The sequence below is a fragment of the Tetrao urogallus genome, assembly GCF_951394365.1.
Source record: "Tetrao urogallus genome assembly, chromosome: 12".
NCBI classification, from domain to species: Eukaryota; Metazoa; Chordata; class Aves; order Galliformes; family Phasianidae; genus Tetrao; species Tetrao urogallus.
Genome location: NC_136825.1, coordinates 6,084,447 through 6,100,605, shown reverse-complemented (window position 1 = coordinate 6,100,605; position 16,159 = coordinate 6,084,447). Strand labels below are relative to the sequence as shown.

The 16,159-nt window shown below is 36.8% G+C and overlaps 1 protein-coding gene across 2 annotated transcripts in view; it reads right to left on the bottom strand.

Moving 5' to 3' along the window:
• The window catches only part of ADAMTS18 (ADAM metallopeptidase with thrombospondin type 1 motif 18), a gene marked incomplete at both ends in the record, with an annotated part of 66,648 nt that overhangs the window by 35,629 nt on the left and 14,860 nt on the right, over positions 1-16,159 (bottom strand). For both annotated transcript variants that reach the window (XM_079541421.1, XM_079541420.1), the window contains 4 exons: positions 331-490; positions 1,312-1,395; positions 1,877-2,076; positions 4,175-4,457. In XM_079541421.1, coding sequence (XP_079397547.1) covers positions 331-490; positions 1,312-1,395; positions 1,877-2,076; positions 4,175-4,457 — 727 coding nt within the window. The remainder of the gene's footprint in view (positions 1-330; positions 491-1,311; positions 1,396-1,876; positions 2,077-4,174; positions 4,458-16,159) is intronic.

Below are 16,159 nucleotides of genomic sequence, written 5' to 3'. Positions count from 1 at the left end.
AATATAAAATATAAAATGTAAAATATATAAAATAAAAGAAGGTCAAAACAAATCTAATCAGAATGGCTCGTAAACATTTTCAGAATCCCAAATATTCCTTCCAGAGGTGATAATTCAGAAGAACGTCTTCAATGCAATAATTCTGGAAATCTTTCTCTGCTAGGTACTTCAAAGAAAACTATGTAGTATTAATACTGCATGGTAGTACTGCTTTTTCCTGTTCAACAAGTCTAACATTATATGCAAAAAATGACTTTTCTTATTTTAAGACACTGCAATGTCTATAAATGAAGATGTTGCTGTTCACATCCAGAAGTTTTCATATCATACCTAAAGTATCACAGGGCTCATTTTTCCAGGAGCAGATATCAAAACCTGTAAGCAAGATGGCATGGTCATGGCGCTTTCCATTCTTCCCAACTAGAGCAGATTGCCATTGACAAAAGCTATTCAGTGACTGGTCCGCATGGTGGTTAATCAGTAATCCACCCTGTAGGTATTTCAAAGACAGAAATAAGATGCTTCCATCAGTACTTGAGAAAGATCACTGAAGGAAGAAGAGTTAGTTAGGGAATAGGGATTTTTCTTTCTCTGTGTGAACTTACGCATTCCTATATTTATTGTTTGTGAGGACCAGCTGGTGAATGAATGTATTAGAATTATAGAATAAAACTGAAGCATTCCCCAAATAATATTTTCAGAGTCAATGGTTGGAATTACAGCATACAAATACATTTGATTCCCAATTAAGCTGAATGCTGAAATATTTTCTACCTTGTGATTAGTATGTGTGATACTTCTCTGGAGGACAAATATTATCCAGTTAAATGAATACCTCACAAATTTCTTTTCATCAGAAAGGTTTTTTCTTCTTCTCTTTCAGGACCATTGACAAAACAGTCAGCTCCATTCCCACTTCTGCTGTATGCTGTCTACACTCTGACTTTTGACTCCTTCCTTCTGATTATTACACTGGAGAGCTTAGTTCAAAACCTTTCAATGTATTTAAATGATTCTTAATTAGATTTCTCTTTACAGCTCTCTCTAAGAAAATGCAGGATTACTGTTAAGATTTATCTTAAGGTTCTAAAGAACATTTAAGTGAAAATTAAGATTTAGTATTAAAAAATGGAAAAACATGGAATGTAGAAAACATGCTTTTTGAGGTTTTTGTTATTTCAGTGTTCTTCTTACATTTTATATCATAACAAACTCTAATGAAAGTTCACATACATAAAATGGGAATGTCCAGTGTTCCTTGTGAACAGTATGAAGCAAAATATGCACCACAAAAATTCTGACACAACTCACAGGCTCTTGTTCCAAAAGGAGGAGGCTCACAACGATAATGTTTATGTCACTTCCAATTGTTCCATCTTTAAACAGACTAGAAACCTGCAGTGATTATTGAAGAAGAAACATCAACTACATATATAAAAAAATCCTAGTCTAGTAGACTAGACGCATGAATTGAGTTATCACGTTCAGCTTCAATTTTCAGTACATTAATGAAATTATATACCTTGTAGGATTAATCCAAACCCAGAATTATGCCCCAAACCACTCCACTTATTCAAAGTGAATTTTTATTTCTCATGAATGACTCCTTTGTACTGCACGATACACATTTTAGAATTTAACATTTTTAAATATTTTCCAAACATTTATGTTCTTTACACGACAGTGATCTAAAAACCCTTTTTTTAAAAAGCTTCTTGACCTAAGTAATACACTAGATGACACCTGAAGAAGAGTTTGTGTAAGGTGTGCATGCTCTTTTTGCTATCACCATTTGTCTGATGAAAGATACGAGTTTGACAGGACAATATTCCACAGGAAAAACGTCATAACACACTTCAAGTACATCAGATCTTACCATATTCATAACTGTTAAAATATATGTTGTTACATTTTCCTTGCCATGTTTCTCCACCATTTTTTTATCTGCCACAACAAGAGTTTCAACATTTAGACTTCCATTTTTCTGAATTTTAGCAGATGATCTCCTGAACCTAGCAGAAGTCCCATATTCATCTGAACGAATATATGTCTCTTCTGTGGGTGGCTTAGGTGCATCTAAAAGGAAATAAAACTCAGTTTGGGGAAGAGTTCAGATCATTTGTGAGCAGTTTTCATCAGATAAGGAAATAACAAAGATTTAGAGCCTTAGATTATTTTTACAGTATGTAATACTTCTGGGCAGGAAGCTCTTGTATATTTATCAAGAAGATCTGATTCCTTCTTCAGGGTAGGATGATTACAAGAAGAGAACTAAATAAGAAAACCACACACATACATATAGTGTAAAGTAAATAAATAAATAACCAATATAATAAAATGGTGGCATCTGTAGGAAAAAAATAAAAATAAAAAATTAACAGAATACCCACATTTGGCCTGTCCTGAGGAGTTTGGGATGTGCTACTTACATAGCAGGGTTCATAAAAAAACTCCACAACAGATGTCCACTACCAGCACAGAAAGGAAATACCACAAAAGTAAGATTCTTGTATTCCTATTTACATGTTCTGTAGACTAATCTACAAGCAGTAGAATTTTGCTCTTGGATGAGCTTCACTGCTGCTTACAGAACCTAAGCAGAAATATGTTTTAAGCATGGTCTACTGACTAGTCGCTTTTTATGATCTGAAGCCAGATTGTGAGAAGGAGTTTGAAAGATGATTATCTTTTCCAGCCCTTACAAACTCCCAACACAGGAAATTTTAAAATATGGTGAGTTGGTCAAGCTGTCTTTATGACAGACTGCTCTTCCCTCCTACTGTTCAGCAAGCATTGATTCATTCCTAGGTTAGGTTAAATTAATCTTAAATATAGGCAGTATTAATAGAATTGATTTCTGTTCTGCTGCATACTCAGTGCTTGTGCATTTGTTTTTTCAAGCTAAAATTTTCTATTCCAGGTGGCCAAATTAGATGTTCTCATTTAATACAGGAACCAGCACTGTGTAAAAGCTGAGGAGGACATGAATAGTTCTGAATTTGGACAGGCAGTAATAGAGGATAGAGTGAATAAGATGTAAGAAATTCAAGTGAACAACACAAATAAAATAAGATACCACAGAGCACATGAGCTATTCTAGCAACATTTTGTTTGCTCTGAAGCAGTCAGCACGAAAACCAGATAGGAGGAAAAGGTCTCCTGTATGTAATGAGGTAGCTTTGACCTACCTCAGAATGCACAAGTTTACAATTTGAATCACAGCACCTGGCATTGAAGCCTAGCTTTCAATTCAGGAAACAAGGCTTCTGAAGAAGCAGTCAGTTTTTAAAAAGCAGTTTTCAGGCTTCAAATAGGCCTCAGTCTCAGACAGCCATCATTTCTGAGATCTCCTTTCTCATTCCTTCCCTTCTATTTGTTTTTTCTCTGCATTCCCTTTATGGCTTTTGGAAAAGGAACTTGCTCACTTGCTCAAGCAGGAAGCTGGAAGAATATAACTGGATTGACAATATCTTCAATACTGTGAGCAATCCTAAATCCAAAAGACCCTTATTAAGAAATTCAAGTCAGAAGCAGATCAGCTTTCAAAGAGAGTCAACTGAACATTCTAAGTACACATATAGAGTCCAAAGGGACTCTAAAATGCTTAGAAATCTGGGGCCTAATGAAAGACTCGGAATAGACCTTGGCAGGATAATATGTTTTAAAATGTTTTTTAGGAAGTGGCTCCAAAATTTTATTTAAACAGTTTAGTTAGGAAGTTCTCAGTTGCTGAAAATTTCATTATCATACGGTGAGTTCCGACAGATTTATTCTCCATCCTTCATAAATGAATGATTCAGAAAGCTTCTCCTCCATCTTTAAGCCTAATTAATTATATTTCCCCAAACTAACAGGGAACAGTTCAGGGACTATCTGTGGAAGAGCAGCAATATGAAACAGAATACCTTACTGAAAACTATGTAAATGTCAAAAAAAAAAGTCAGGCAAGGGATCTTTTGATCTAGATAAACTAAACAGTGATTCTGATTGCTTAATAAAGAAATTATGAAGTCAATTTAAAGGAATAATCACACTTCCCATATCTATTTCCCTTTATAGCCATACTATTTTAAATTATTACATCTCCATCACAAAGCTGACTAAACTGCAGCTATCACCATACAGTCTCTAAGAGCCACTATCTCAAACAAGGAGAGAAAGTTTCCTTACATACATTTCTTGCGACGTCCACAAAAATGTTGCTTTTGAAACCTTCCATGATGGTAACCATTCGCTTGTGCGTGATACTTGTGGTAAATGTGAGTTCTATGATGGCCAAGAGAAAAGGATTTGGGATTGGACTCTACTGTGTACCGGTGCACCTTTTCTTCAGCTGTTCGTTTATATAAGACATGAGGATGATGCCCAGCAGGTGATGTGTAGTTGTGCTCCTGCGCCAGCTGCTGAGGTAATGGAGATATAAGGAATTCGATCTTCCGTGTCCTTATCAAACCTGACTAAAAAAAGGAGCACAAATTAGAGGACGATTGTCAAAGTTTACAACTGGAATGTGCTAGCTCTTAAAGTGATCTTCCAAAGCCTCTGCACAGACTGAAACGTGGTCCTCTAAATTGGATTTACTCAAGATTTAATCTGGATAGTCTCCCAATTAAATATGCATTGTTTCACTTTGAATATGGCCAAGTTTCATGTTTGGTAACACGGAGAACAAAAATGTTGTACCCCACAGTATTAGCATAGCACTTTCGCACAGTGTTACAATTAACTTTTTAGGCAATATTAATGCTGGTATCAGGTTAATCTAAGCAGAAATCTAAGCATGTTATGGTACAGCCGTGCAAAAATAAAGCATCTAAAAATTTGAGTGCCATCATTCAGTGATCAACTCCCAACAATTTAATCAACATGAAGCTATTTACAATTTTTGTCCTCATACAAAAAAAAAAAACCTGATCAGTGAAATCAAGTATCTTGTCATTTTCTTTCTTGGAGCCCAGAAGACCGAAGTATGGGAAATCTATGTTGTATTTTTCACATAGTGTCTACACATAAAAATCCACATGTGATGAAGTGTTTCCAGGATCAGGGCCAGAGAAATGTGGGTGGCACTGAGGAAATATTTCCATGCAGCTCATTAATCAGTTATGATTTTATTTCATTTCTTGGTTTTGTAAAACATGTAGCAATAAACACTCCTTTTTACCAAGTCAAAACCCAAGAAGTTTCATCAGGTAATTCTATTACATTATATATGCAATACTAGATACAGATTTTTGTTTTGCATCAATGAAGCTCTACCATGTGCCAACACTATCCTGCCAAAAACTGACATCCCATGAGAACTACATATCTCTAATGCTTCAGAAAAATATGTGCAGACACACAAATGTCAATTATAAACCATCTTGTCCAACTTATCAAGTCCCAGCTCACAATTCTATCTCCTTTCTCAAAAGACATTCTCTGAAATGTACACGTTAGACAGGTATTCTCTAATTTCACCTCTGAAATCGATGCTTTTCTTTACCCAAACCTCCTGCATCCAGAATGCCAAAAAAAGAACAAAAGAACAAATTTTAATGCCTAGTACAAGCCCTGTTTTTTTTAATGATTTTTGAAATTTTCTGCACTTTCAGAACTGTATCCCATGAGGAAAAATCAACAGAAAATGTAAAGCAAGTGAAAATGAGAAGTTACATGTAAAATCTTCACATCTTTAACTGTCTACTAAGTCAATACTAAAACTGAATTTAAGTGTATTCCAGTTAAAAAGATATTTCAGAGACATACAAGCTCTCCATAGACTATAGTCAGGCACTATGCACTCTGCAAGGAAATTCACTTCTGTTTTACCAACTCAATTGCATCTTCATCATGCTCTCTGGTATGGAGTCCTAATGATAATACTGTTAAAATCATATTGTGTTCTTCATTTTGACAACATAATTGATGCCATATTATTAACTGGGATGGTCTGTTTGACTCCTGAAAATTTATATGAAAGTAAAAATAGATCATACTATGATTTACAATTTACCTCCTCTCCTTTTTTCTACACAAATTCGTAATAATATATCTACATCTACTTGACATTCTAAATAAAGGCTAAAATTGCCTCTGTTGATAAAAGAGAGGGAACACAGACAAGAATTTAGTTTGTCTGCTCACTGCAATAAGTTGGCATATTTCAAATGTCAATTCTCATTTGGTAATGGTAAAGTACTTTCCTGTAGGAAAGAAGACTAATATTTTAATCTTTGTGATGCCATTATACAATTTAAAAGTGGTTCTGAGATGCAATCGTTATCTTCTGAAATGTACTGGTAACTGTGAAGTGCTACTTTTTTTTCTTTCTGCTGGAAAACAGAAATACAGTAAATCTGGTTTTTATTTCCCCATTTTAAAGATTTCCACATCTGAAATTATTCCTGTAGGATTCATTTTGTAAATGAATCAAACCATATGGAACAAAGCATTTTCTGCATTTTCCTATAAGAAGCCATCCCTGATGTACACCAATTTGCACCAAATGTAGCCCCAAATGTAATTTCTGTATTTAACATCATAAAGGCAGATTAAGAATTGTGGGAGGGGAAAAAAAAAAAAAAAAAAAAAAAAAGCCAACTGAATTCTGTACTTCTTGCATATTGCTGTACCACTTTATAGGCTGTCATCAACAGAGTGCCTTACAAACGTATTCATTTTTTTCCAGTAGGAATGATCCTGACTGTCTCATAAGACTTATTTTTTGGACTTTACATCAGATGCATCCTTCAAATGGTAACATCTAGTCTTACCAAGTCATCATCAAGAAGAACGGAGAAGTGCCATGCAGCAGTCTGGACACTCAGTCACAGACCATTCTCCATTTCTTTCCATTTCTTTCAGGTATGTGATGATTTCAATGAATCACATGAAAATAATCTCTTTGGTATTTCAAAAGCAATGCTGAGAATGCTGACCAGGCTTCTAACAGAGACACTCCTCTGGAGTGCAAAGTGGGCAGCGGGGCAGTAACTGCCAGATACCCTTCTTATAGGTTCTTGAGTGCTTTGGGTAAAGTAAAATGGTCTGCGACTGTGGCTGGAAAATATGCCAGCTGAGAAATACTGGAGCACAGAGGCAGGATACTAGCACAGAATCATCTTTTCTAACTTCCCACTGCCAAGGAATTTCAGCTCCTCGAAGCAGACTGGGTTTTGGCTAGTCTGTACTTCTGGGCAGTGTCAGTGTCCTTTGGAATTTTTCCTACACATACACGAAACATCACTGTAATCATCAGTTAGATGCAATACATTTCTCCACCTCAAGTAGTTCAGTAGATGAACAAATACTGTCAAAACTGTCATGGAAATTTTAAGTATTAGGTTTTCATATTGCCAGCATAGCTTTAAGTATACATGTGCTTTTCCTTGAATTAGAAGTCAATGATACCTTTCCATTAACTTTGATGGTTTTGAGACCAAGCAAGAAGAGGAACAGATAAGTCCAGACCCCTTTTTTTTTTCTTCAGATTCTCTGCACTTAGAACACCATGAGAGAAAGCAGCATGGCAAAATCTAACATTTTTAACAAGTCTAGACAACACAGCATGAAATTGACAGGGGACTCCCTCTGTCCCACTGTGGCTATCATTAACAATAGCAGTGATTGTGAGAATATGGTGGGAAGGAAAACCCAAGAGACTGCTCAGTTGGAATCTGCTGCTCTCTAGTTCTTCCTTCAAAACACACATTTGGTGTCCTTCTTTAAGGCATCTTCCACACCACTGGGAAGTAAATTGAAAGACTGTGTAATTGAAAGATCTGTGTAGGTAGCAAATAATTTAGAATCAATACATTGGAAGAACTTACAGTTTGTTTGCAGAAAAGCTGAGAGAAGATTGGAAGGCAACATTCTTCCCACTCATTATGTGCAATGAAATGTTTGCTCAGCTTTGGGCTAAAGAAACTTTCAGACAAGAATACATCTTCGTAAGATTCCTAAATATCAGGGGCTTAACAATAAGGTAAGACACTTGTTCCATTGTCTTGGTGCAGTTCAAAAGGAGGACAAATCTCAAAGAGAAGTTTAGAGATGGGAAATGATAAAATTTCAGCTTCAAGATATTTTAATATTATTCTAGAATAAAAACTGAAGAATAAAGGGAATTCTTTGAACTACCAAAATTTAATTTTAGCCATTAAAAACTAGATAAATCTTCCACTGGTCTCAAACTTACTCAGTAGTCTTGATAGAAAAAGGCAGAAAAATGTATGTTAAAGACTGTTCTCATTCTGCCTTTTAGTAGAACTGCAAGTGGCTGCTTCCATTTGCCTTCCTCTGTTTTCTTAGACTTAGTGAACAGTATTGGAGCTTACCAGCCAGTAAATCTAATTCATTTGTATGTTTCAGGATCTCTAAGAACCAGACCCTCCATAAGAAATGCAATATTGACAGTGAGGGATAGACCATGCAGAGAAGTATTTTTGGGACTTCTACTTCTTGCCTTAAAAACAACAAAAAACCCTACATTCGGAGATAGTAAGGAAACCCTTGCTCTCAACCAGAAGAGTCTTGTGGCTATCATTTCTCTATTTGCATGTAAGACCCTTTCATTAAATGCTAATAACATTAAATGCAACAGCTTGGCTACACGCATAATGAAGTTACAAGAGTTTTGTAATTGAGATAAAAAATCCAAGTAATGAAGTAAGGAGCATAAAGAAATGAAACAGAAAATTAAAATGTGAATAAAAACTGCAATGTCTCTGCTTATCAAAACTACTCAATACTGACTGAGGCAAAATTGAATTATGGTTCATATGACCAGGAGTATCTCAACTAAACCAAGTGTTAAAAAAAAAATGCATAAACTATCTAAGCAATATAAGTCATTTCCAGAATGCTTTATTCAATGTTATGAGCATATAATAAAATTAAGTGTTAAAAAACATTTTGTCATAAGTGGTGGCTGTTAAGACCATGGCCAAAGAAGTTAATGAATCCTATTCCACTAGGTGGGTGTGCATGTAATCAAGATGAAAAATCTCTCAAAAAGGAAGAGTTAAATGTAGTTACACCCATTAAAATTGCTCCAAACATTCATGCAAAGTTTTAAGAGATTTGACACAAGGCCAGTCGAAATTGGCATAAACCTTTACACAGACAGCAGTGGACATTGATCCAAGACTTCTGTTGTGTTATTTTCCAACTGTCCAGCTCTTAGAAAACACAAATCATTGATTCAAACATCTTAACGAGAGTTACAGCACGTATCAGAGGCACAAAGTATAGCTTTTACTTCCGCTTAAATAAAAGTGTAAAATAAGAACTTTTTTGAAATAGAATAAGAAGACATGACCTAAGAATGGTTTCTGGTTATTTAAAATTATCTGAGGTCCACAACTACAAGTTTCTTTTTATCTAGTATTCACAGTATTTTTGGAACCAGCTAATGTCACAGCATCCTGGAATCTTTTCCCATCGTTTTTGAAGTGAAAACTCATGAAATCATATTGCCATATGTTGCCGTAGTGCCCATACTTGCCTCCAAAACTGGGCAAATGTCTGCTTTCAAAAACCAAGATACTGTACTGCGTGCCAGAAAAAGGGAGAGGTCCCCCAACACACTTGTGCTTCTGCTCAGACTTCACCAGGCTGGTGGAGAGATGAGTCCTTTCCCTTGGGTTTTATAGGTGGATAATGGTGGTCTTTCAATGAAGTACAGAGATGACCTTTGTGTTTGAGATCCAATTCTGCACATGGTCTAAGGCAGCTGGTGGCAAGCCAACCTTGATTAGAAGCAAAGTAGCTGCTGAGAAACTGGGTTTATGAGCTCAAGCATGGCATAATGTTTACACATCCACATGGTATTTTGGAATGGAGACAGTTCTTGGCCAGCAGTTTGGAGAACAGCAACGGTCATTTCAGATCCACTTCAAATGCACACTCAGACCTGACAGTCCCCTATGTATATAGCAGCAGCCTGATACAAAATTTTCACAATGCAGGGCAAATGTGCTGGTTGTTTATAATGAATTTTGGGAAAAACCTTGAATAGGGGGTAGTGATCCAGCATTCTTATACATACCACAGAATTTTTGTTTCTCCAAAGCAAAGATATTCAACCAATAAGAGTAGAAGGTTGTTCAAAGCAATGCCACATCATGTAAGCAATCTAAATAAATAATTATTTATTTATAGAATGTGTAATGGAGGTAGACTCACCTCTTGGGATAGGTTCAATTGGTAGTCTGAAAAACATGCAAGACTACAACCTTACTACAGTGATAAACCAAATTATTTCCAAGAATTATAGCCAGCAATATAGTATATGGTGACCTGGAATTAGAGATACCTGATATCACTAACTGACTTTTTGAGAGATGGGTTATTGAGTACCTCTCAGGTTAGGGTCAAAATGTTAGTGCTCTGGAAACTATAATAAAAATGAGCAAATTAAGATGTAAAAGTGAGTAGAAAAAATACATGCTACATATCTGGCAAAGCAGAATGAAGGAGCTGAATTGCAGCAAGTATAGCAGAGGTGAAAGATATCTTTACCCTTGGGAAGCAGCGTGAGCAAACAGCCAAACCAATGGCAGTATATCACGGTAATTAAAGAAGTTTGTTCACTCTGCTATGACCAGCCTTCTGGGTTGTAGCTGCAATGGAGACAGCAGCAGCTAACAGAGTTAAGGCATATTTTGTCTCCATATCGTGCTTCTGCTCCCCTCAGAAGGGCATTTCAGCCATGTGCCCATGTTGTTGAAGCACAGGGTGAATTAAAGAAGGTTCTGAGGCACAGCAACAGGGACACAATCCATGATTTTCCATGCTAGACATCCAGGAGCTCCTGTTGAACTGAACATTGTCTCTGGACTGCAACATTTTCAGGGTGCATTTATACCAGTTTGGGAAAGAAAATGTTCTGGGAAAGTAGTGAGAATGGACTCTCATGAGGTTTCCAATAATATACAGGCATTATTGAAGTCAGAGATCCCACGAGTAAAACTCGGAGCATTTTCATTTTTGATCCTATCCCAAACCAGGCAGCACAAAGTCATGCGAACACACTAAACAAAAGAGAATTCAAATTAACTAAACTTTTCCCTAGCTTTTATGTTTGCCAAACAAATTCATCCATTCTTCAGAAAAGTATCAAGTCTGTACAAGAGCAGTTTCTAATGACTATCCCAGTCAGGCAAGTACAAATGTAATATTTTATTGGTCTCAGTCCTTGGCTAATGAGAATAACCTCAGCAGACCTTTCCTGATTTTCACCAGATTGTAATATCTGGCTCTGTACCACAGCAAATGTTTAGATTAAGTTAATGGACTTTATACATACTGAAGTATTTTTATCATCAAAGAAGCATTAGAATCACTGGTTGCCTATTTCAACTTAATAATTGCACAGAAGATCACATGTTTCTTTAGGTTTTAAAGGAATCATACAATAACTCAGTTTACTTTGTTTTCCAACATAATGTAGATTTCTTGCAAATACGAAATGTTAGGGATTCGTAACAACATAGCATTTTATTATCTATGGATCTGACAGAAAGAAAGTAAGAAGTTGAAACTGCAATCTGAGTTAGTCATGAAAGACTACTCTGTATGGCTGCTCAAAAGAAGTGCAATGCAGAACATTCAGCAATTACTAAAACAAGATAACAAAATTGCATGTCTTTAATTATTCCTAAATGAACAAAGACAACCTTATCTCTGAATAGTGCCTTTGTATTTTTGCAGTTGACTGAACTTGTTTAAAACATCTTTTTGCAATCCTCTGTCAACATAAGGCAAATAAGGAAATACTCTTGTTTTTTCCTTCATTGAGGAAAAAAACACTCACATTGGTATTTAAATGTCTTAGATGTATTAAATTGGTATTCATTGCAGGGTAATGAGATATTCTAGAACTAACATAAATTTCATTGTTTAGCCAATGATTAAATACATGCTCTTAAGTACCTGAGCTTCCTCATTTCTCATGTTAAAACAAAACAAAACAAACAGCAAAAAAAAAAAAACCACATAAGCAGTCATCTTAAATAGACAGAATAAAAATACTCATGTAGACTACAGCATTATGACACCATGGACAGACTGTTAAGATTTAAGTGCCAAAGGTTTGCCAAGCAGCACTCAAGATCACTTCATTAGCAGTTCCATCAGTATTGGTACTGACTGAGTTTTTGGCTTGTTATAATGTTTCTGGAAAGCAATTAGCTAAAACCAACAACTTGAATTAAGATTTGGTGGCTGTACAAGCAATTGGGTACTGCCTGGTTAAGCAAATCCCTGCAACTGTGAGATAAAATCTTGATGTTTTATTAGTTATGACAGTTCTAAAATCCAACACAAAGTAAACAGGAAACAGCAGGATTGTTTTATGAATACACTTATGTTTCACTTTTCCTAAAAAGAGGCAGCCCATATTTGTCATGTACTGTCTTACAGTTGATTAGTTACTTATGGCACACCAAGAGTAATAAACCAACTGACTTCAGAAGATAGTTTAGTTAGTCTCCTAAACTTGCATGTAAGAAAGGTCATTGCTGGATCAGGGCTTAATGGAACCCTTTGCATGTGAGAGGAGCCCTACCTTCTGGAAATTTTGAAGCACAGAAGGCACAGATATCCTTGTCCTCTCACTCTGGGTGGCAGAACAAAATTAAAGTACCATTATGTTCTACTCAAATCTTTGAAATGTGGCTTCAAAATACCTACTCAAAGGACTAGGTGCAATGAAAATGCACTGGAAACACTCTCTTCCTTCATGCACAGCTTATTAGTTTTATGTTGATGGGATTAATACGTATTAATATTCTAGGGAAACTGTATGGCTTCTGAATGAATCTTCCGATCCTGCAATTGTGATAAAGGCAAAACCAGTAACATTATTTAAACAATAATGACACTGAAAAAGGACTGCTTAAAGAAAAAATACAAATGATGATGATAAATAACTAAAACCAGTACTTGGAAATTCTTTTCCATAGGTATTTAGCATTAGCAGATGCTTGCTTGTTTCCGATCAGCAACATTCCTTCCTATCGGACATGTAACTCTAAACACTACAAGTCATAAATCAGGCCTCACAGGAAACAATACTGTAAACTGTGAGATTTTAAAACAAAATGCTGAAGGTCTTTGGTGTTTTGTTTGCTTTCTGATTTCTTGAACCATTTTGGATGAATCTTTAATTTTTTTTTTTACTATTTTATGATTGTGTGTATGGGAATCATAGTCTTTTTTTTTTTTTTTTTTTTTTTAGTGAAAACTCAGCTTTTCTGGTGATGTTAGGATTTTGGCAGCTATTCCTTTCAGAACTTTATGTATCATGAATGAGAGTGGCAGACAAGCCTGAAGACACCCTGTTGAAGTTGCAGCCAAGACACTGAGCACACCGCTAGCTGACAGCAGACACTTCACTCTGCTCAGTGACTTACACTGACCGCACCAAAGATCCACAGGGAATACTCTAGACAGTGACAGTTTGCTACCCATGCCTACTTTTCCCCAGTGAAGATCTTCCAGATAAAAGCTCTGGCCTGGCAGAGCTGATGCAAATGCATTTGAGGGGGCAGAAGATCTGAGCCTGTCTGACCCGCGATAATTTGCATTCAAACAAAATAAATCCAGTTCAATTCCCATAGCAATTTTATTTTGCTATGAATAGCTCAGGCAGCTCCAATAGTGAGGAGCTCGGGTTACATCTGATTGCCAGCTGTATTGCTTACTAAGAAGTTAGGTCAGTGGTTCCCAACCTTTTAATTTTCCTTGTTGGAGTATACATTGCTATGGATTAGTTACATGAGAGAGTGGTCACAAGGAACTCTGTAGGGAATAAAGTATCAGCTTTGCTGATATTCCACATACACAGACATACATATGTTGAAATATCTACGTGGGAAGGAGAAAAGGAGTGGAATAAAAGATCTTAGGCCATTAAGGGAATGGAAAACAAGAAGCAAAGATGGCCCGAGGATGAGAACGTCAAGCTGATGCCTGCGTTATCTGGATTCAGCTCCCAGTTCTTTGTCATACAGCTTCTCCTTATTTATCAGTTTGAAAGGCAGGATAGTATATTCTATATTGTAAATGCTCAAAAAAATTGCAAAGACACACATTTGACCAGTCAGATGATTCTATGTCCCTCACTATAGAAGCTCACGGCCTTTCTCCTGCTGCAGCCCCAACCTTCAGGGTGCCACTCAGCAGCTTGAGCACACAAACCCATAGTAGCTAGGTACTTGCCACTTAGCCGGACTCTGCACTGGTAAGCGCCCTGCCCGAAGACATGCTGCTCAAATACAGCTCTGACCACCATCTGTGTCTCATCACATCACTGGGTAGACTTCTGCCATGTGGTCCCCATCACAAGAACCTGAGTGCTAATACATTATGTGACCCAGAAAAGTGGTCACATCCACTGGAGTCTGAGGTTTGATAGGGTCGCTCCTAACAAGAAATTCCCTTACTGTAATCCTGGCTGCTTTACACATGGCCATACATAATGTGATTATTTAGCATTGACAAGAAAGGAGGAGTGGGAAAGAATAAACTTAGCCTCTGCTTTTGCTTGTAATAACATTTTCAAAGCAGGCCAGTAGCCTGAATCACACTGTCTTAGTTTCAGCTGGGATGGAATTGTTTTCGTCAAGAGTGGTATGATGCTATGTTTTTGGTTCCAGGAGAAAAACAATGCTGATTACACACTGATGTTTATAGTTGCTGCTAAGCTCTGTTGTACAGAGCCAAGGCCATTCTCATTGAAGGCCCAAAGGAGCTGAGAGGGAACAGAATCAAGATAGCTGGTTTAAATTGGATAAAGAGGTATTCCATATCACATGACAACATGTAGAAGAAGTTTGGAAGGGAGTGGGAGTTCACCTCTCTCTCTCTTCTGCTGCTCAGGGTGCTAGCTGGGCATTCGTTGGGGGTGGCAACCATAAGCAATTGCTTTTGCATCACTTGTTATACGCATTTATATATATGAAGTCATAATCATTATCCTTTTCCTTTTCTTTATCTTAGTAAATAGTTTTATCTCAACCCACAAGTTCTACTTTGTTTCTGATTTTCTTCCCCATCCCACGGGGAAGGGAGGAGTGAGCAAATGAGTATGTGATGCTTTGTCACCTGCTAGGTTAAACCATAATGCATTTTCTTTCTAAGAAATGACAAATCAGTAAAACTTCAAAGGCAGTTCATACTATTAACTTGAAACAGGGCAGCAGCATATCACCAAATTAAATTTAGGCCTCACCGTTTTCTCAGTTGGTCACAACACAAGAAACCTTTCCAGGACAACTCCATGTGGAAGTCAGATAGACAGTAAGCCATACAGACATCCTTAGTCTGCAGGTCTTAGTTTAGAACGGACATTTGATTAAGAAGTGAGTTATTTGCTAAGCCAAATATAGTAACTGCCATCTATAGTCCATGTCATGAAATATGCCCACATATTTCTGGGCACAGCTTACAACCTGCATTCACATTATATTGTCAAGTATACCATGGGTCCAAAAATTTGATTCCTTAATTGTAGGCAAATGCAACAAGCTAGCAAACAGTGGAGCCCACATGTACTGCCTCATTCCTGTTCTGCTTCAGAACTGTGCACTCATCCATACTCTCTCCCACAAATTATGCTATTTTTTAGTATAAGGGAATGATGCACAAAGGTGAGCATGCCAATTCTTTTGCTGGTTTTACTAGTGAAATTAAAAGCAGAAAACCTGGGTGAATTTGTCCCCTTTAGAAAAGCATTTGATACTCTTATAAATGAAAGTTTGGTGAGAAATTATTTTCAGTAAAATTTTCTAATTGCAGTAATTCCTGTAATAGAAGCAAGTTTAATCTCGTGCAAAAATCACTACAGTATGTTCTGGTGAGGTACGAAATATGACACAGTGTCAAGACAGTCCTCCTAAAATTGAGATGATAACAATGCTGCTTTAATTTTGGTCCATATTTTCAGTAAAAAGTGAGTTAAATTCACCCCTTCTCACTCTAACACACCAATTTACATCTGTTGACATCTGTAGTGGAAATGCTAAGTCATGGCTTAAAACAGGGATTGAACACCTGGTGGGAAGGCAGGGCCAACCCAGGGGAGCTCAGGTGCATGCAATGCATCTGAGTGTCTGGAAGGTTTGGAGCCAGGATCCACCCCTTCCCAGACCTTATTTAAAGATTGGCAGCG